Genomic DNA, 21,168 nt, shown 5'->3' with positions numbered 1-21,168 from the left:
AGCCTGACACACTGGCTGCCGAGAAGGTGGTTGCTCTTGAGCAAGAATCTAGAAGTATGGAACAGTTTCAAAATAAGGGGTTTTCCATTTAAGACAGTGATAGGAAGTAATTTCTTCACTCAGAGGGTTGTGAATCTTTGAAATACTCTTTCCCTGTGAGCAGTGGAGGCTGGGTTATTAAAATGTGTTCAAGGCTGAGTTGGATAGATTTTGATTGACAAAGGGGGTCAAGGGTATTGGGGGAGGGCAGATAGGAAAGGGGAGTTCAGGCAAGGTCAGATCATCCATGATCTTATTGAATGGTAGACCAGGCCCAGGGGACCATATGACCTACTCCTGCTCCTATTTTTGATGTCCTTATGCTTCTCCTGTTCTTAGCCTTGTGTCAGAGCTTGTGAGAATAAATATTTCATTAGAAAAGTGGAAAAAAAATAGCATCTAGCACATGAAGGGAGATAGTGACTGCAGGCTCCAGCTATCCAGCCATCAACCAAGGATTAGAATCCTGATCCCATAAACCACAACTGAAACTCCTGACCTTTCACTGTTTTGCCATTGTCATACATTTCCTTCCAGTTTGGGATTTTTAACTTTTATTTGCTCTTTGTACAAAAGCTAGGATTCTGAAATGAGTGGCACCTGCACTGATGTCAACCAAACACCACTAAAAACAGAATAATTGGGCAGTCACCTCATTTGCTCTTCAAGAGACTTTGCCATTTACAAAATGGCTGCCACGTTCATTGACATAACAGCAGTGACAAAAAAGGGAGAGACTTTCATATCTTTCGCACCTTTCATGACAGAATTTCTTACAGTGCTTCACAGTCAAGCTCTACTCTCACCGCCCCTCACCAAGCCCGGTATGACCTTGGATGGATGCAAAAGATATCTTTGCATTATTTGAAGAGCACAGGGAATTCTTGGTATCCCAGACAATGGGCAGGATTTTCAAGCTCTTCCCACCAGTCTTATTCCTGTTTATGAGAGTTTGCTGTGTGCAAATTGGCTACCTCATTTCTGTCAGTACAACAGTGACTACACTTCAAAAATACTTGTTTTAAAGTGCTTTGGGATGATCCAAGGCTATGAAAGGCACTATAGAAATACAAATTATTTCTTTGTGCTGTCGCGAGCTATAGTGAGGGCCATGCTTTCACTTGGATTCTGTCCTGCATTATTAGGTCACTTTCTATGTTTGTGACTCATCTCATTCTAGCACATGAAGCCACATGGTGATGTTTTAAAGTGATGGCGCCATTAGACTTAAGGCTACGTTCATTCTACATCCAATCATTAAACTGTAGGTCGTTGGTAATTTGGTTCTTATACAATCTGCTGATGTGAAATGGATTCATTCTTAGTCCACTTAGTCTGTTGAATGTGGGGAGCCCTGTGCTCCAATGGGGTGATAGTGGATCTCATTATCGGGAAGCATGGTTGGAGATTGGAGAGTAGCTCTCAGGTAAGGGATAAGCAAGGTGGACAATTGGTAGCCAGAGTGGGGGGGAGGAGAAAATTAGCAAAGGGCAGTTCTTGTTCTTTGAATGCAAGGTTGAAGGTACACTTCTGACGTTCAGGATTTCACATTTAGTTAAATATCCTTGAAAACCTGGTGTTGTTGTTTGCAGTCTTACAGGCAGTTCCTCCAAAGAACTTTAGTTGTCCTGTTAGAATCATAGAATGCCTCCGTTTGAACCATTGAGTCTGCACTGATTCTCCAACAGTGCATCTTACCCAGGCCCTAACCCCATAACCCATGTGTTTATCCTGCTAATCCCATTAACCTACACATTTTGAGATATTAACAGACAATTTAGCGTGCTCTGCACAGCTCTGGATGTTGGTAGCATATCAAACCAATCTAGAGGGGTCTCAAACTGGACAAGGCCCCTTATTTGCATCTGTGGTGCTGAATACTTGTTTCGGGGTGAGGGAAAAGCACCTTTGGCCTTTACTAACATGGCAGCCAGTGCACTGCTGCCCGCTAGATTGGAGCTTTAGTAAACCATTTTATTGCTGGGACTTGAATTTGTCACCAGTTTGCTCTGATATAATTGTCTGCTCACCTCTGCATGTCCTCCTGGATTCAGAGTCTTGTTGCAGCGTTCACAGCGCAGGCAAGGACGGTGCCAATCCTTGCCCAGTGATGTCACCTTCTCGGCTGTGAATAATAAAGAGAACACAGTTTAGAAAATACATTCCTTCTAACTTCAGCACAATTCCCATCTGACCGAGAAAGAGAAGTCTTGTAGTTGAGGCAAAGCGAGCTGTGGACATCTGCCCACTTGGGGGTGGGACTGAAAGGTCTTTGCCCTCTACTATTGCAACTCAAAGCATGGTTCATTCTCAAGCTCTAGGGAGATCAGACTACAACCCTGCAGCTTTGATTCTCCCACTCCACGCTCCTACTTGTCTCTCACTGGTATCACTACCAAAGCCTGTGTCTGCTACCTGCCACTGAACAATTGCTCATGTGATATATTGGACTCACCAAAGTAGACCTTCTTCCCACACCGTGGACACATGTTGGGCTCTCCAGCGAAAGTGGTCATGCTTGATGCTGAGAAAGATAAGAAGTCCATTCAACAGCTTGAAAATATGTTGAAATTGTCATACACTATCAACCTCAAATGTACACTTATATCATGCCCAGCAAATAGAACTCCCCAAACCGCTTACAAACATAACAGCAAAAGACATTAGAGTGGCCCCTCGAAGCTGATCTTTCGACCTCAATTCAATTTTTCTGTGAGCTCCTCATATCCCTTGATTCCCTGAGATCAAGACTGGGGCAGTGTGGTAGCACAGAGGTTAGCACTGCTGCTCGACAATGCTAGGGGCCTGGGTTCGATTCCTGGCTTGGGTCACAGTCTGAATGGAGTTTGCACATTCTCCCTATGTCTGCGTGAGTTTCCTCCGGGTGCTCCGGTTTCCTCCCACATTCTGAAAAACTGCTGGTTATGTGCATTGGCCTGAACAGGCACCAGAGTGTTGCGACCAAGGGAGTTTCACAGTAACTTCATTGCAGTGTTAATGTAAGCCTTACTTGTGACTAACAAATAAATAAAAAACTAAAATATATTCAACAATGGAGGATCCATAACTCTCTGGAGTAGAATATTCCAAAGACTTACAACTCTTTCTCCTTATTGCTCCTCATCTCAATCCTAAATGATCAGCCCCTTATCCAGAGACTGTGTTCTGAATTCCTCAGCCAGGGAGAACTCAGTGTCTACCCTATTGAGCATCTTGGGAATTTTGTACATTTCAGTGTGATCACCTCTCAGTTTTTTAAACGCCAACCATGGATCATGTGATTGTTTGCACACAAAGTTTGACACCAAGATGCATAATGGGGTATTAGGGCAGATAACCAACAAATTCCTTCAAAGAGATGGGTGTTAAAGTACATCTTGGGAGGAAGAAAAGTTAGAGATGGAATTCCAGAGTTAGGGCCAAGGTGGAAATGGTGAAGCGAGAGAAATAGAAGTGTGCAAGAGGCCAAAATTGGAGGAGTGCACTGATTTGAGGATTGTGAGGATGGGGAAGGTTGCAGAGATAGGGAGGGGGAGAATCCGCGGAGGGATTTAAAGACTTTTAAAATGGAGGGATGCCCCTGTTCCTCAACAGGCAGCGAGCTGGTGAGTGAATGGAACTTGGTGAGAGTTAGGGAACAGGTTGAAGGGCACACTCCTGTCACAAGCTGTTTTCCGACACAATAAATGTTTAATGTCTATTCTGGGTTTCCGTAGCAACTCAAGAATTCCGAACAAAAAGCACAAATAAACAAAGGAATCTGTCATTACACAGTGTCAGCGAGGTGCGTTCTGTGCCTTTAGCTGTGTAACTGGACTTGCATCATTCATTATTCATCTTGCCTTTGATGCTCAGAACAGGGTCACTAGGCTGGAATGAAAGCAAAGCTACTGTTTGGGTTATACGAGAAGCCAGGACCATCACCCAATGCTGGAAATACTCTGCAAGTTGCTGAGAGAGAGAGAGAGAGAATAATAGAGAGATTGACATTTCAGGTGAAAACCCTTCATCAAACTGGTTACGGCTGGGGGTGTAAACACACTATGGAGACAGACCCAAACTAAATAGGGAGTGGCAAATAGTTTAAAGTCAAAAACATAAACTCCTGTAAAGAAAATTCATGGGGGTAATTCGAAGAAAGACTTGGATTTCAAAAGCACCTTTCACAACCTCAGGATGTCTTTACAGCTAATGAGATACTTCGAAAGTTGTAATGTAGGAAATGTGCAGCCAATTTGCAAACAGCAAGCTTCCACAAACGGCAGTGTGATAATGACAAAATAACCCAATGTTGATTGAGAGATACATAAATATTGGCCAGGATACAGGTGAGAACTTGTACTCTCTAAATAGTGCCATGAGATCTTTTATAGCTAGCCAAGAGAGTGGACAGGACCTTGGTTATCTGAAAAATGGCACTTTCGACAGTGCAGTGTTCCCTCAGCACTGCAGTCGAGTATCAAGCTGGATCATATGCTCAAATCTCTGGAGTGGACTTTGAACCCACGATTTTCTGACTCCAGAGAGGGCATGCTGCTCACTCAGCCATGACTGGTAACCTAATAGCCTATAAAGCAGATTGTTAAATGCAGTAAAGACATGGGGGCTGCAGGCCATACACTAGAACCAAAGCCCCAGTCCTCTTACCTTTGCTGGGGCCTTTAGGAGGGGCTGTGGTTTTTGGCGCCACTGACTTGGGAGTTTGATCCTCAGAAGCTGTGGCCGGTTGTGCATTGGGGGCTGGTGGAGGTTGGTCATAGATGAAGGAGCCAAAACCTCCAATGTTCACACCTGAAAACAAGAGGCAGGAACAAAGTAGGAAACAACATGAACAAAATCAGTAGCCCCCCCCAACCAGAAAACTAACATTAATGCCCACCATGTTATTTTTCACAAAGCTTGGTTTGGATGCCCCTCAGCTTTGGAGGCTGATCTGATCAAGATATTTAAAATACGACATTATTTGATAGGTTAGATGGAGAGAAAGCTGCATCTTGCTACAATCTCATCTCATGCTACAAAGCTCCCTCTCTGGTTGAGGAAATCCTGATCAAAAGGGACACAACCTCAGAGACAGGCTGTTAAGGGGTGAGGTCAGGAAGCACAACTTGAAACAAAACATTGTGGAAATCTAGAACTCTCTCGCACAAAGGCCTGTGGAGTGGCGGGGGGGTGGGGGGGTCAGTTGGAGTTGTCAGAATTGAGATTAATAGATTGTCAGAAAAAGGGAATTTTATTTTCTGTACAAAAAATAGTTCTGATGAGGAATATACGATTAAAACCTCAGTGGAAACAGATTCAACTTCAGCACAGGATGAGGCTGTTCAGCCCCTTGAGACTGAAAGGGATGTCCAATTTACTATCACTCCCCTCCTAACCCTTCAAATAAAGTTGTTTTTAAGTACATATTTATTAATGATTTATTAAAAACTGACAGAATTTAATCTCATTGCCCTTAACAATCCTGTGTGATGATTTTTTTAAACTTCATTTGTTTCTCTCTAACTTTTTTGCCAGTTATTTTAAGTGGGGTGGCATGGTAACACAGTGGTTAGCACTGCTGCTTCACAGCTCCAGGGTCCTGGGTTCGATTCCCGGCTCGGGTCACTGTCTGTGTGGAGTTTGCACATTCTCCTCGTGTCTGCGTGGGTTTCCCCCCACTGTCCAAAGATGTGCGGGTTAGGTTGATTGGCTGTGCTAATAAAATTGCACCTTAGTGTACTGAGATGCACAGGTTAGAGGGATTAGTGGTTAAAATATGTAGGGATGGGGCCTGGGGGTGGGATTGTGGTCGATGCAGACTCGATGGGCCGAATGGCCTCTTTCTGCACTGTAGGGTTTCTATGATTAACCCTAATTACTGATTCAGTACTAATTTCCAAAAGGGAACTCGATAAATACTTGGAAGATGAAAAATTTGCCCGGTAATGAGGAAGGAACAAGGAGTGGGGCTATCAAAGAGCTAGCACTAGTGTGATGGGCTGAATGGCCTCCTTCTGTAATCCCAACATTGGTTTGAAGTACAGGATAAAGAAATTTTGTCAACTCATTAAACAGGTGGCCAACAGTGGATCCTTGACACCGTTGTCTGTAGCTAAGTGACACCTTCATGCTGAGAGCACATACTCACCTTTGGGTCCAAATAATGTTGCGTAGCAAGGTTTGTGGCAATATGGCTTATCATCATGCTGCAGAACAAGAGGAGAGATATATTCAGTGAGAAATAATTAAAACAGCATAACAGTTGCTCACAATGTACAGAGAGCAAGAAAATACGCAAAACAAGACTCTTTCTTGATATATGACAAAATAAATAGATCAGCTGCATAAATAGAGGGAATTCTAGGAATGAAGCATGTTTTCCAGATTCACTCATGTACAACCTGGCAGCATTACATCAGCATCATCTGGCAATGCAGTGGGCAGATTCTGGATGGGAGAAACAAGTGGCCAGAATCCCACAGCATTGTGGGACACAAGTGTCTGCCAAAGATTTAAAGTATCAGTTTTTCTTCAAGCTGATTCTCCTGATCAGCAACCACAACGTCAACAGAAAGCCTCGGGATCTGCGCCCCCAGTTTAATGTTTCTAAGCTATATCAGCATTAGTGTGCTTGATCAAAGAACCCCTATAGAAATCCATTGCTTCAGTTTTGTTGTGCACAGGTGGAGTTGGCTGAGGCATGCCACAAAGACAGTGTGACTCCAGAAACTTTTCACAGTGAAAACCGACCACAAGAATTTGTAAAATGCATCTCAGATTTCCCGAGACTTCCCCCTAAATCCACTTAAAAGAACCATGGAATCTCACAGCACAGCTGGAGGCCCTTCAGCCCATCGTGTCAGTGCCAGCTCTTTGCAAGGACTATCCAATTAGTTCAATTTCCATGTTCCGTCCCCTTGGCCCTACAATATGTTTCTCTGTGTTTATTCAATCCCCTTTTGAAAGTTACTGTTCGATCAGTTTCCATTACCCTTTCAGGGTGTACCTTCGATATCACAACTCAATGCATAAAAACATTCCTCTCATCTTTCCTCCATTCCTTTTGCTAATTATCCTAAATCTATTTCCCTCTGATTACCAAACCTCCTGACAGCCAATAAGGAGAAACTATCAAAATCATTCATAACTTTTTTTGAGTCTCAATTTCTTCCCAGCTTTTCCTGACTCTGCAGGTAACAGATGTCTCCCATTACAGCACTGACTAAAGATCATTGGCACTATATAAATGCAAGTCTTATTCTCATTCCTGGTACCATTCTAGTAAATCTCCTCTGCATTCTCTCCAAGGTCTGCACATCCTTCCTAAAGTTCATGAATTGGACACAATACTCCAGCTGGGACCTAACCAGTGATTTATAAAGGTTTAGCATAACTTCCTTGCTTTTGTACTGTCTGCCTTGATTAATAAAGCTATGCGATTTTTTAAACAGAATATAACAGATCCATTTGGTCCTCTATAAACTGTAACCTTGAAATTGCAGTTGGTGGGATTAATATATAAACTGCATTCCTTATGTGCAGTGTTAACTCACTGAAAATAAACAGAGTGAATGCTGATGATAAAAATCACTGTCCAAGGATTATCACATGACTGAGTTCAGCTTTCATCCACTAATGGTGTGCACAGAAATTTCTGGACTGAGTTACTTGTAAATAGCTAAGAACATAAGAAATAGGAGCAGGAGTAGGCCATCTAGCCCTTCGAGCCTGCCCCGCCATTCAATAAGATCATGGCTGATCTGTCGTGGCTCAGTTCCACTTTCCCGCTTTCTCCCCATAACCCTTAATTCCCCTGTCTATCAGAAATCCTAAGCTGCATATAAACTGCAACATGTTTAATCAGAATTCTATGAACCCATTTAATACTTGTGTTCAGTTATGTTTATTCTCCTTCGTCTTCCCTACGTTTCATTGTCTGCAGCTGTCAGAAATAATCCTTTCACTCAGATTTCATCCCCTGTGCTGCAGATATTACCTTTGCTCTGGAGAGCTTCAAGATACCTTTTTGTCCTTGCACACAGATTCCAGTTCTTCACTGTGTCCAGGTTTGGTCTCCTCACACGGTGGATGATATCAAGGCATAGGAATCACAGAAACCCGACAGTGCAGAAAGGCCATTGGGCCCATTGAGTCTGCACCGGCAACAATCCTACCCAGGCCCTACCCCCATATCCCCACACATTTACCTGCTAATCCCTCTAACCTACACGTCTCAGGACACTAAGGGGCAATTTTAACATGGCCAATCAACCTAACCCACACGTCTTTCAGACTGGGAGGAAACCGGAGTACCTGGAGGAAACCCACACAGACACGAGAAGAATATGCAAACTCCACACAGACAGCGACCTAAGCTGGGAATTGAACCCAGGTCCCTGGGGCTGTGAAGCAGCAGTGCTAACCACTGTGCTACGTGCCACCTAATAGAAATAGAAAGGATTGTTATGGTTCAGGTTAGAAACTCCAAAATGTTTTATGAAGCTCAACTGAATCATAGGTTTTGCATCTTGAATTTGGCTAGGATAAGCACAAAATGCTTCACTTCAGGTATAATTCAAGTGACCCACTAGAGAGCTTTTATCAAAAATAATTTATTTAAGAATGTAGTTAACAGGTATAGTAAGAAAATTAGTAAGAATTTTTACCAATTACAAAAAACAAACACTCATGATAATACATAACCCTTAAAAATGATATCTACAATGTTCCAATCAAATCAATCCTATAGACAAAAGGCCCTTTTCACAGATTCAACACAGAACAGACTAATGCTCACGTGATACTGGCATACTGGCATCGAGGCCATTAGCTGAATTCTGCAGTCAAATACTCTTGTGATCAGAACAGCTTGAAGATAAGACAACTTTCCAAAAACCAGAGAAACTCTAGTAAAGCCCCCAATGTCAGCAGGTTTTTTTCCTTCAAGGAGGAAAAACCTTGCTTTAAAGATCACCAGCAGAATTTCCAAATAAAACAGGGAGAAGGAGAAAACACTTCCTTTTAGCTTGCTGTCCCTTCTAAAAACTGAAACTCAGACCTGCAGCTCCAAATGAAAAATGAAACAAAAAACCTGTCCGAAAACACATGACTGTCCTCCTAACAATGCAGGATCGTAAAACTAATCCCAGAGTAAATGGAAACAACCCAATTTAAACCAATTAAGTAGCAATAAAAGGACTCATTGTAGTCAGCCTGGCAACATAACGGCATCAGCTAAGGCTGTGAGCTGAGAAAAACTGAGAACTGCAGAGATCATGATTAAAAAAACACATCTCTTAAAGGTACATTAACATCACAGGATGCAGAGGAGGACCATGAGATTAATCTCCACTTTATAGTAATTTAGTTACCCAGATAGGTACTACACCAAAGTCAAAGAGGCAGATTTTTGGTCAACAGCTCAAGTTAGGAATTTCACAACTCATCGGCCTCAGTAAAAAGTGCTCTGAACTACACGATTTTTGCTGAGGAGAGTAGGGGCTTTGCAGATGTGGTTGGACCTGGAAGCTTGGCTTTGAGCCGCTCTCTGAATTTTCCCATCTTGTCCATGGTGATGACTGCCAATAGCATGGTCAGAAAATCCCAGCCAGGGTCTTTATCACCCTCACCAACCACCTTATTTCAAAAAAAGACTTTGAACTTGAAACAGACCACATGGGTTAGTCAACCATTTTGTTGCCTGTTTTAAAAACAGCAAGAATCAGCTCTGCAGAGCCAGAGCCATTATCAAAAAGCCATCAGCCCAGCTGCAGTCAACCAAGCAGCAAATAATAATAAACAGCAACACCATGGAAGCGGGAGAAGGACTCTCCCAACCTCTTCCATCCTAAAGTTCACCTGAGAACTAACTTCTTGGAAATTAAACCACAAGAAGCCTCACAGCTTATTGAAAATCCGCTGCTTACGAGTATTTAATTTCAATTAAACGGACCAGCTATCTAATAAACTATAGGTCTGCCATGAAAGACAGACTGAGATAATTATATTTTGTAATTGTATTATTTTTGTCTTCATTTGTATCAAATCCTTGTGTCAGTATTATCGTGTAGGAATTGAATGAGTGAAACGTCGCATTTTTAAACCGCTGAGTGATAATAAATAACATTTATTTTAAAATGTTCAGAACAAACTTGCTGCTGGAATTATTTAAATTGGGAAAATCGCTCCAAGGGTAAGAAAGTACTGGCAGACACAGCATCTACAAAAACACATGCATCACAGACAACCAGAAAACACAAATTCTGTCTGTGACGATTGCATTGCTGAAGTGATCGACTATCTTGTATTAGAGGCTATTGATCCATCAACAAATAGTAACAGGAGGGTGACGTTTGGAACTCAAGCCTGTTCCATCATTCCATAAGATCGTAGTTGATCTATAACCTAACCCCAGTGTCTTTACCCTATATACATTAATACTTCTGTTTTAGAAAAACAATGGGCCTAAGACTCTTTCATTGATTATAAAAGCTCAGAATACTGGACCTCATTATACTTATAGCAGAGCAATATTTTCACACAATGTGACTGCATTAGTGACATGAGGCACTTCTGTGTCTCAGAGTGGTTAACATTTCTCTGTGCTGTTCAGCTACTCTGGTAGGTTTAACATATTGTGGATTAGCCCTGTCAGAAACATTGCAAGGCAGGCCCTTAAGAACGCCAAAACTAATATTATAGTTGGGATTGGAAACACATGCCTTCCATTACTAAATACTGCAGCAGCCCAGCATTCAAGCAGCTTCTCTTCCTGACATCCTGGGGATTTAGACCATTTATCATTAGCACAGTAAGATATCTAAGTAACACGATAAGCAAGGAGGCACAAGTAGGCTGGTGAACCACTCCAACCCTCTATTGAGAGAAGGAACTTGACAGTGCCCGATACAGTCAATCATCTTAATTCACAGTGACCAGCCGACCACCAAGTTCAAATTTGGATACGCACATTAGAAGCTTCTGCAATTATGGGAAGACATCGAGAGCTCCTGTTCAGGCTGTGCGTCAGATCTCTGGAGGGAACTGGACTGCTTCATAAATAGGCAGGTCCAGTCAACAGGCGACCCGGTGGATTCAATTGCCACCCTTTCACCCAGCTCACCAATGCCCTCTTGTGTGCTGATTACTCTCAACACCCCACAACTTCCACTCAGCGGTTATCCAATTTCCTCCAACTCCAAATCTGCCTTCCTCACTTTGAGAAAATGGGGGAGGGGATGTGATTTCTGTCAATGTCAACCTTATCAAACCTTTCATAATTTTATAAAGTAATCTACAAGCCACCCTTCTCTTTTCTAAAGAGCCCCAGCCTGGTTGGCCTTTCCTGGTAGTTGTAAAATGACCAGGTATTCGCACTGAATGCTTAGTAATCACATCCAACTCATCTTTGTTAATGGGCATTCACTCATTGTTTATAATCTCAACATATATGCCTCACATTAAGTTATTTTTCCTAGGCCAGAGCTCATTTCTTTAGCTCCCTGAGAACAGGTCAGTCGCTTCTCCACTGATCAACTGATTCTGAAGTTGATGTCATCCGGCATGTTTTATAATTTCAGCAGAAGCATTTAACTCCTTGTTTGCAGTGAAGGAATGGGAGCTTGGCGATTGGGTGGAGGCTCATTGGAAATAAATTTTGCGGATGATCCCATCAACAGGACACAGCATTAGTGAGGGGCCTGGTAACAGGGGTCCTGAATAAATGGGTGCATTGGCTTTTGCAGTAACTTCAAAGACAAGCCTCGATCGAGCACAGGTTATCCCACTGTTAATTCTGGCATCACTACCCTAAAGAAACAGGCACAACACTAACAAACTCCTCCCCCCATAATTGCAGGTTTATAAGTCCAATGCTTGAACTCCATATTCTGGGCTTACACAGGCCTCTCTATGTAGAATCCCGACAGTGCAAAATGAGGTCATTTGGCTCATCAAGTCTGTACCGACTGTCCAAAAGTACATCCACCCTAAACCTTTGGCTTGTGCATTTACCTTGGCTAATTCACTTAACTTAAACATCTTCCCACACTAAGGGGCAATTTAGCATGGCCAATCCACCTAACCTGCACATTTTTGGACGGTGGGAGGAAACCAGAGCACCTGGAGGGAACCCAGAGATATGGGAAGAATGTGCAAACTCCATACAGTGCCCCAAGGCTGGAATCTAACCCAGGTCCCTGCACAGTGAGGCGGCTGTGCTAACTACTGTGCTACAAAAACATAAAATGAATTGTCTTCCATAAAAATAGGATAGGAGTAAGCCATTCAGTCCTTTGAGACTTCCCCATCATCCATAAGATCATGGCCCATTGCCTACCTCCATTAGAAACCTTCCCATACTATCCCCAAGTAATCAAAAATCTATCCGCCCATAAACTCAATAACTAAAGCATCCTCAGGTCAACGTAGCAGGAAAATTTCAAAGATTCACCTCCAAAACAAACAAGTCAAATTAAAACTATTGTGCTTCAAGGCAATAACTACAAAAGACAAGAGCTTGTTCCTATTTCACTGAACATTCCAGAATAATTTTAAAGAATGAACTATTAAAGGTGATTGGCAAACTTGAGATTGTTTCAAGTTGCTATGATCTGGAATGTTCTGCTTGACACGGTGGTTGATGCAGACTCAATCGTAATTTCCAAAAGGGAATTGAATATATATTTGAAAGGGAGAAAATTTGCAGGGCTATGAGAAAGAGTGGAACTACTGATCAATGTACATAGCTCCTTCTGAGACACCATGGGTGAAACTGTATCTTTCTGTGCTGTATCATTCCACAATAATTGTTATATATTTATAACTCTAAACTGGCAGCAATCTAATGTCCCGATCCTCTGGTGTACTAAGAGTGTAACCTTTTGTAGTTTGGAGCCTGATGCAATAGCATCCATGCTCTGATGCACACTTACAACCCCAGAACCAGCTTCTTCTGAAGCAGAGTTCCACCCTCACATTTTAATGGTTCAGTGATTCTGCCATTGGACAAATAAAACCAGTTTTAGCAAGTTCAAAGAACCTGCACCTTCCAAAGTACAGTGACACCGTATCCAAAAAAGCCCCTGTACCAAAGTGGATCAATGCATTCAGAGTAACGAACAAGATATAATGAAGATAAAAGCAAATTACTGCTCTGTTATTGTACTGCCACTCTGTTATTACTTTTCCATTCGACTTTGTTGCATCATTCGTTTTAGCAGCCTGGTCATTTTCTCCTCAGTGGAAATGTGAGGGGTAGCAGGTGCAACACAGACTTGCTGCAAACATCTGGCCTATTTGTCACACATCTGGTAGAGTTCAGTACTGGGCAGGCGACAGAGTTCACAGCTCAGTCTGACTTTGAGAGGTACAAAGATGAGCAGAGCCAATAGGTGCTAAACTTGATGGTGAAATATTCGACTAGCTATCAGGATGCTAAAGACCAGTTAGAGAGGAAGGTATGTGCAAGGTAAAAGACTAAAAAAAATTACAGTACTAAAAGGGTTCAAATGGCCCTGCATGGTCTCTGCAACAGCAGCTATCTTCAACCCACTCCCCAGCTCTTGCCTCACAGCCTGCAAATGTTCTTTTCAGATAATTTCCAAATTGCCTTCTGAATTCCTCAATTGAATCTAATTCCACCGCACGCTCAGACTATGCACCACAGTCTCAGACTGTGCATTCCAGGTCCTAACCACTTGATGTAAAAATGTTTTCCTCATGTAATCATTTGCCATTGACTTAGAATTAGTATTCTCTGGTTCTCAATTCTTCCATTGGAAATTTATTTCCAATGAGCCTCCACCCAGTCACCTCGCTCCCATTCCTCCCCCCTTCTTTATTTTGTATGAATCCTTCATGATTTTAATTAAGTCACCACATAATTGAGGTTCATCATCCCTGGAACTATTCTTGCAAATCTTTTCTGCATGCTCCCCATGCACTCACATCTTCCTAAAGTGTGGTGCCTTGCAGAATTGGGCACAATACTATAGTTGAAGCAAAAACAATGTTTTGTGGAAGTTCTTCATAACTCCCTTGTTTTAATACCCTATACTTCAACGTATAAAAGCTCAAGATCCCAGATTTTATAACTTTTATAACTTTCTCAACCTGTGCTGTCACTTTCAACAATTTGTGCAGATATACATCCAGACATTTTTGTTTCAGTACCTCCTTTAGAACTGTGTTTTTAATTGTAATGTCTCTAATCATTCTTTTATCCAAGGTAAAATTTCACTTACCATTTGTCAACCCATTCCACCAGCCTGTCTATTCTGCTTAAAGTTTATTACTATCCTCCTCAGTTCACAATACTTCCAAGTTTTGTTTCACCTGCAAATGTTGAAACAGTGTCCTCTACACCCAAGTCCAGCAAATTAATAGGTATCAAGAAAAGCAGGATTTCTAATACCACTGTGGAACTACACAATATGCCTTCCACTAGTCTGAGAAATGACCACTCAATGCTCTTGCTTTTGAAAAATAATTACTTCTTCCCTTCAAGGTAAAGTCAAGGGTGCATAAGAACGTGTGACACTCTGGTTAATGTTCAATTAAAGTCCATGTGCACCAGTCAGCATTGTGCAGTTGTATCTGAGGTCAACGGTTTTCTCTGTTGAACTTTGCAGCACAAAAGGATGGAACCAGGAGAATGGCAGCTTGCATGGAAGCTCCGTGGGGTGGGATTGTAATGTGTGGAGAATGGTATACAGAACATGGAGGAATGGAAAAGGGAGGACAGATGACAGATGGTGGAGCCAGGAGTGTGGAGGAACAGGAACAGTCAGTCAAATGTAAGAAATGAGAGGCCCAAATGGCTGTGTCAGTACTGTCCACACATGGGTCCATCTCAGAGTGCTAGCTAGCAGAGAGTTCTTGTAGGGCTTTGCATCTATCCACAGTGTTCAAATATCCTTGCAGACGGTGATCTCAGACAATATTCTTCAGAGTGCCTGGAGAGGAGAACCAACTAAGCCTGAAGGTTTAGGCAATGCCCCACAGAGTGACGAGTATGGCATTGGACACTAGCATCAATGTTCAATAAAGAATAAATGCAAAAAATACAATGTTCCTTCTGCAATAAAGGAAATGTCCTTAATCTCTTTGTAACCAACAATGTGCACCATGTGTGTCAGTACATTTTAACTCTCTGGCTAAGCTAGTCTCAACAATTAATGAAGATGTTCACACGAATAAAGTGAATATAACCTGAAATATTTATAAGTGAAAGCCCCTTCATCATCTACAAGGCACAAGTCAGTATTGTAACAGAATGCTGGATGAACATGGTTCCAAGACCACTCAAGAAGCTTGACTGTTCTAAGACAAAGCAGCCTGCTTGACCGGCATCACATCCACCAACTTAAACATTCACTTCTTCCACCACTGCTTCACAGTGGCAGCAATGTGGGCCATTGACAAGATATACTGCAGCAACTCATCAAGGCTCCTTCAACAGCACCTTCTAAATCTAAGGCCTCGACCACCTCAAAAGGACAAGGGGCAGCAGATGCATTGGAACACCACCACGTCTAAATTCTCCTCCAAACCACACACCTCCCTAATTTGGAACCTTTACTGTCACTGGGTCAAAATGCTGGAACATTTTTGTGGGTACGCTTACAGCACATGGACTTCAAGAAGGCATCTCACCACCACTTCCTCATGAGCAATTCGAAACAGTGACACCCTCAATACATAGAATCTCAGGGTTGTTAACAGTACAGAAGAAAGCATTCAGCTCATCACGGTTGCACCAGCTCTCCAAGTGGACAATTCACCTATTGCCATTCTCCTTCCTTCTCCCCATAGCCCTGCATATTCTTCCTCTTCAAATAATAGTCCAATTCCCTTCTGAACACCTTGATTGAACCTGCCTCCACTATACCCATAGCCAGTGATTTCCAGACCCTATCCAGCCATTATGAAAAAAAATATTGCTTTTGCTTCTTTTGCCAATTGCTTCAAATCTGTGCCCTCTCATTTGCAATCCTTTCATGAATTGGAACCATTTCTTCCCATCTACACTAACCAGACGCCACACAAATCTCCTCTTAGTTTTTTTTTTAAAGGGAAAGTCCTAACTTCTCCCATCTATCTTCACTCCTGAAGTTTTCCATCGCTGGCACTATTCTCAGGAATCTTTTCCACACCCTCCCTAATGTCTTCACATATTTCCCAAAAGGCAGTGTCCAGAACTAATGCAATACTCGAACTGTGATCAAAGTAGAGTCTTAAAACGTTCATCATAATCAGAAAAGCCCAACATATGGAGGTGCAGCATCTCATCTTCCAATTAAGCACATTACAGCCCTTAGGACTCAACATTGAGTTCAACAACTTTAGACTTTCTTCCATGTTAAACCCTTTAAAAAAAAATCCCATCCATGTATTGTCGCAATGCCAGGACCCTCGCTTTCTGTCTCTCCACACCAGGTCATCTGCCTTTCGTTCTTAAGATTGCTACAATCTCTCACAGCTACGGTTTAATATCTAACACATTCTCCCCCTCTTTAATTCTGAAGAAGAGTTAAACGGACTTGAAATATTAACTCTGCTTTGTCCCCCTATGGATGCTGCCAGGCCTGAATTTTTGTTGCATCCTCTTTTCTCGATTTAACGTAATCTCCTTGTCTTTGTACGCCAATAAAACTTAGGATCCTATATGATTTATTAACCACTCTCAACCCATCCTACCACTATGTGTACATCACACCGAGGTCCCTCTGTTTCTGCACCTTCTTTAGAATTGTACCCTTTATTTTATCATTACCTTTCTGCGCTCTTCGTACCAAAATGAATCACTTCACATTTCCCTGTATTTAATTCATATATGTGTTCTGTATAGTGCCTTGTGTATGATGTCAGGTATATGTGGTGTGTGCATCCTGTGTACCATGTCAGTTATACGTATTGTGCTGTGTTTTGTGTCAGGTATATATATAAGTGCTGTATCCTGTGCACCATATAAGGTATATGTGGTACATGGGACCCAGTGTACTGTGACAGGATTACAATGTTCAAGTGCATCAATAGTAATTTGGTGGTGAGGTGATACCCTTCCCGTTTGGCCTCGCTCATTCTCATCCACGTTTAGAAATCTCAGTGGAAAGGTACTCACTGAAGCGTGACTCCCTGGCGACAGGATCTTGTTGCATCGCTCACATTTCAGACAGAACTTGTGCCAGTCCCTTCCCAGTGAAGTCACTTTCTCAGCTGAAACAATAGCAGTCAGTCAGAAAACTTAGCTCAATTATTCATTAATTGAGAACAGGCACATAAGCAACAGAGACAGCAACCCCACTTCTTTAATAGTTACATACTTGTGGCTCTTAAGCTGCAAAGAATGAGTGGGAAACTCAAAGGATGTTAACTCCGTGGTTTTTAAACCCCTTCATTTTTTATCTTCTCTTTAAGCACTCTCACATCTCCCAAAATAAGGGCAGAAATTCTGCCCTCAAGGCAACTATTAGAGGTGCCATCTACAAAAGACATACGTTTATAAAATTCACAGCTTTAGGGCATCCCTAAATGTTTCCAACCAGTGAAGTATTATTGAAGTGTAGTCACGATTGTAATACAGGAAACTCAGTAAGGTCCCACGGACAGCAAAGTGACCAGATCATCTACTTTGAGATGTTGATTGAGGGATAAATATTAACTAGGACACCAAGGGAAACTATGCTGTTGTTTTCCAAAGACTACCATGGGATCATTTCTATCCATCTGAAGGCAGACAGGGTTTCAGTTTAGCCCCTCAGCTAAAGGACTTCATCTCTAACAATGCAGCACATCTCCAGAACTGCACTTTAATGTATACAAGTCCCTAGAATGGGACATCAGCCCACAATCTACTGATCCAACAGAGAAGAATGCTACCAACTGACACTCTGAGAATGACGTTGTACAAGACATTGGTAAGGCCAAACTTGGAATACTGTGTGCAGTTCTGGTCACCCTACTATAGAAAGGATATTACTAAACTAGAAAGAATGCAGAAAAGATTTACTAGGATGCTACTGGGACTTGATGGATTGAGTTATAAGGAGAGGCTTGATAGACTGGGACTTTCTTCTCTGGAGCATAGGAGGCTGAGGGGTGACCTTATAGAGGTCTATAAAATAATGAGGGGCATAGACAAGGTAGATAGTCAATATCTTTTCCCAAAGGTAGGGGAGTCTAAATCTAGAGGGCATAGGTTTAAGGTGAAAGGGGAGAGATACAAAAGTGTCCAGAGGGGCAGTTTTTTTTTTACACAGAGGGCAATGAGTGTCTGGAACAAGCTGCCAGAAGTAGTAGAAGAGGCTGGTATAATTTTATCTTTTAAAAAGCATTTAGATAGTTACATGGGTATGATGGGTATAGAGGGATATGGGCCAAATGCAGGCAATTGGGATTAGCTTAGGCGTTTATAAAAAAGGACAGCATGGACAAGTTGGGCCAAAGGGCCTGTTTCCATGCTGTATACCTCTATGACTCTAAGGTGAAAGCAGATTTACTTTTGGATTTCTTTTCTTTTCTCCCAATGGAGTAATATCTAACAACCCCAAATATGAAACCCAGAATCATGGAGATGGAGAAACAGACTCAGATTCTCACTATGATACTGAACCACGATGTATATAGTCCATTTTAAAAACCCAAAACTACTGATACATTCAAGTTAGTACTAAATAGTTTTCTGTGTTATTAATATTCTCAATACTGGATTACTCAAATGTTCTCGAACAAAGAACTTTGAATTTCTAGGAATATAGTATTAAACATCTCTGAATTCCAAATACTTGAACAGGAATATAACTGAGAATCCGCAATTCTACTTGGACTTCTGGATATTAATACAGAGTGGAGGAAATTTTCTCCTGGCAAACAATCTCTGGACTTCAATTTGATACCCTTCAGACTTGGAATGTTACTAATGCTTTGGCATTGGGCCGAAGTTTAGCTCTTTCATTGCTCGGCTTTGCAGATGTAGAGGCTCTCAGAATATACCTTTCCCTTAAAAAAAAGTACATAAAAATCCCAGAGAACCATTTCAAAGAAGAGCAGGGGCATTCTCCCTGGTTAATATTTCTCTCTGTCAACATGTAAATCTGGTTATTTTCACATTGCTGTTAATGGTGTTCCGTTGTGTGCTAATTGGTTGCTGTGTTCCCCACATTACAACAGTGATGGAACGTCAAAAGGACTTCACTGGCTGTGAAGAGCTTTGAAACATCTGGAGTTGTGAAAAGTGCTGTATAAATATAAGGCTTTTTTTTCTGATGTTGCTGCATATACTGGATTCCCACAATCTCTTTCCAGAGGAACATGGACAGAGACGATCTCTCGTTTTCTTGGACGATATTCCGAGTTCATTCAAGTCAGGGTTAACATCATATTCCAGCTTGCAGTATTCTTTTATAAACAGATTTGTCAACAACTAAGAGTGATTGTAATGAAGGGCTTGGAGTGTAAGTACAACTGATTAGGCTGGAAGATCCAAATCAGGCTGCCTGCTATCAGCAGATTAGTTCAAGTATTACTTAACAAATGTTCCTCACTAAATCATCCCTCTCAAAAAATATTATAAGGCAGAAGAATTGTATAAACAATTGTTCACAGCCATAGTCCAGAGACTCAACAACTCTATCACAGAGGAAGCACCTTTCATTACCAAGCTCCTGGTTAATTGATCCCAGCGGAATTGCAATCCCACTATTTCCGACAAAATCTGCTTACGACGCTGGGGCAGACTTCCCACTGTGTGTGTGAACTTGCTTCGTGCTAGAAAGATGGATGAAACAGTAAACTAAAATTTCAGCTGCTCTCTTAAATAGATGTGAAGAATCCCATAGCACGGTTTTGAAGAGTTGGATAAGCATCCCCCAGTGTTCTGACCTCAGCCAACATCATAAAAATATATTAGTCATTATCACATTGCTGCTTGTGTGAAATTTCTATGCATTAATTGGCTGTCTTATTTCCGACATTACAATGTGCAAAAGTACTGCATTGGTAGTAGAGTACTTTGGAACATCCCAAAGTTGTGAAAGACATTATACAAGTAATCACGATAAAGTTCCTAACTCCAAACAGCCCTCTTGGCCCCTTCCCAATATCCTTAAAGAGGTCAGCCCTGTAGACCCATTGTTTCAGCTGCTCCTGCCCCATTGAACAGATTTCAACTACTTTTCTCCCCTAGTCATCTCTTCCGTCACCAAAGAAGAAATAGTGAGGCACCTAGAAAGGAATGGTTTGATAGAGCAGACGCAGCACGGTTTCGTTAAGGGGAAGTCGTGTCTGACGAATTTATTGGAATTCTATGAGGATGTGACTAGTGCGGTAGACAGAGGGGAACCGGTGGATGTGGTGTTTCTCGATTTTCAGAAGGCGTTTGATAAGGTGCCGCACAAAAGGTTGCTTCAGAAGGTTAGGGGGCATGGAGTTGGGGGTAAGGTGTTAGCGTGGATAGAGGATTGGCTGTCTAATAGGAGGCAGAGAGTTGGTATCAATGGGTGCTATTCGGATTGGTGGTTGGTGATTAGTGGAGTGCTGCAGGGATCGGTGCTGGGGCCTCAACTATTTACCATTTATATAAATGATCTGGAGGAGGGGGCTGAGTGTAAGGTGTCGAAATTTGCTGATGACACAAAGATGAGTGGAAAAGCAAATTGTGCGGAGGGTGTGGAAAGTCTGCAGAGGGATCTGTATAGGCTGAGCGAGTGGGTGAGGACCTGGCAGATGGAGTACAATGTTAGCAAGTGTGAGGTTATCCACTTTGGCAGGAATAATAGTAGGAGGGATTACTATTTAAAGGGCGAAAAGCTGCAGCATGCTACGGTGCAAAGGGACCTGGGGGTCCTCGTGCATGAGTCGCAAAAACCCAGTCTGCAGGTGCAGCAGGTGATCAAGAAGGCGAATGGGATGCTGGCCTTTATAGCGAGGGGGATTGAATATAAAAGCAGGGAAGTCTTGCTGCAACTGTACAGGGTACTGGTGAGGCTGCAGCTGGAGTACTGTGTGCAGTTTTGGTCGCCGCACTTGCACAAGGATATTTTGGCCTTGGAGGGAGTGCATAGGAGGTTCACTAGGCTGATACCGGAGATGAGGGGGTTGGACTATGATGAGAGGCTGAATAGACTGGGTTTGTACTTGTTGGAGGTT

General features: G+C 42.2%; 1 protein-coding gene across 1 annotated transcript in view; it reads right to left on the bottom strand.

Moving 5' to 3' along the window:
- The window catches only part of crip2 (cysteine-rich protein 2), a 53,802-nt gene that overhangs the window by 11,218 nt on the left and 21,416 nt on the right, over nucleotides 1–21,168 (bottom strand). Inside the window, exons 2-6 of the mRNA XM_080202957.1 lie at nucleotides 17,144–17,238; nucleotides 6,170–6,227; nucleotides 4,687–4,830; nucleotides 2,495–2,563; nucleotides 2,070–2,164 (exon numbers count right to left, since the gene is read on the bottom strand). Of these exons, the coding sequence (XP_080059083.1) occupies nucleotides 2,070–2,164; nucleotides 2,495–2,563; nucleotides 4,687–4,830; nucleotides 6,170–6,227; nucleotides 17,144–17,238 (461 nt within the window). The remainder of the gene's footprint in view (nucleotides 1–2,069; nucleotides 2,165–2,494; nucleotides 2,564–4,686; nucleotides 4,831–6,169; nucleotides 6,228–17,143; nucleotides 17,239–21,168) is intronic.

Source organism: Carcharhinus amblyrhynchos, chromosome 14, assembly GCF_965287045.1.
Source record: "Carcharhinus amblyrhynchos chromosome 14, sCarAmb.v2.hapA, whole genome shotgun sequence".
Taxonomy (NCBI): domain Eukaryota; kingdom Metazoa; phylum Chordata; class Chondrichthyes; order Carcharhiniformes; family Carcharhinidae; genus Carcharhinus; species Carcharhinus amblyrhynchos.
Note: the sequence above shows the minus strand (reverse complement) of the source record. Positions and strands in the feature narration are given on the sequence as shown.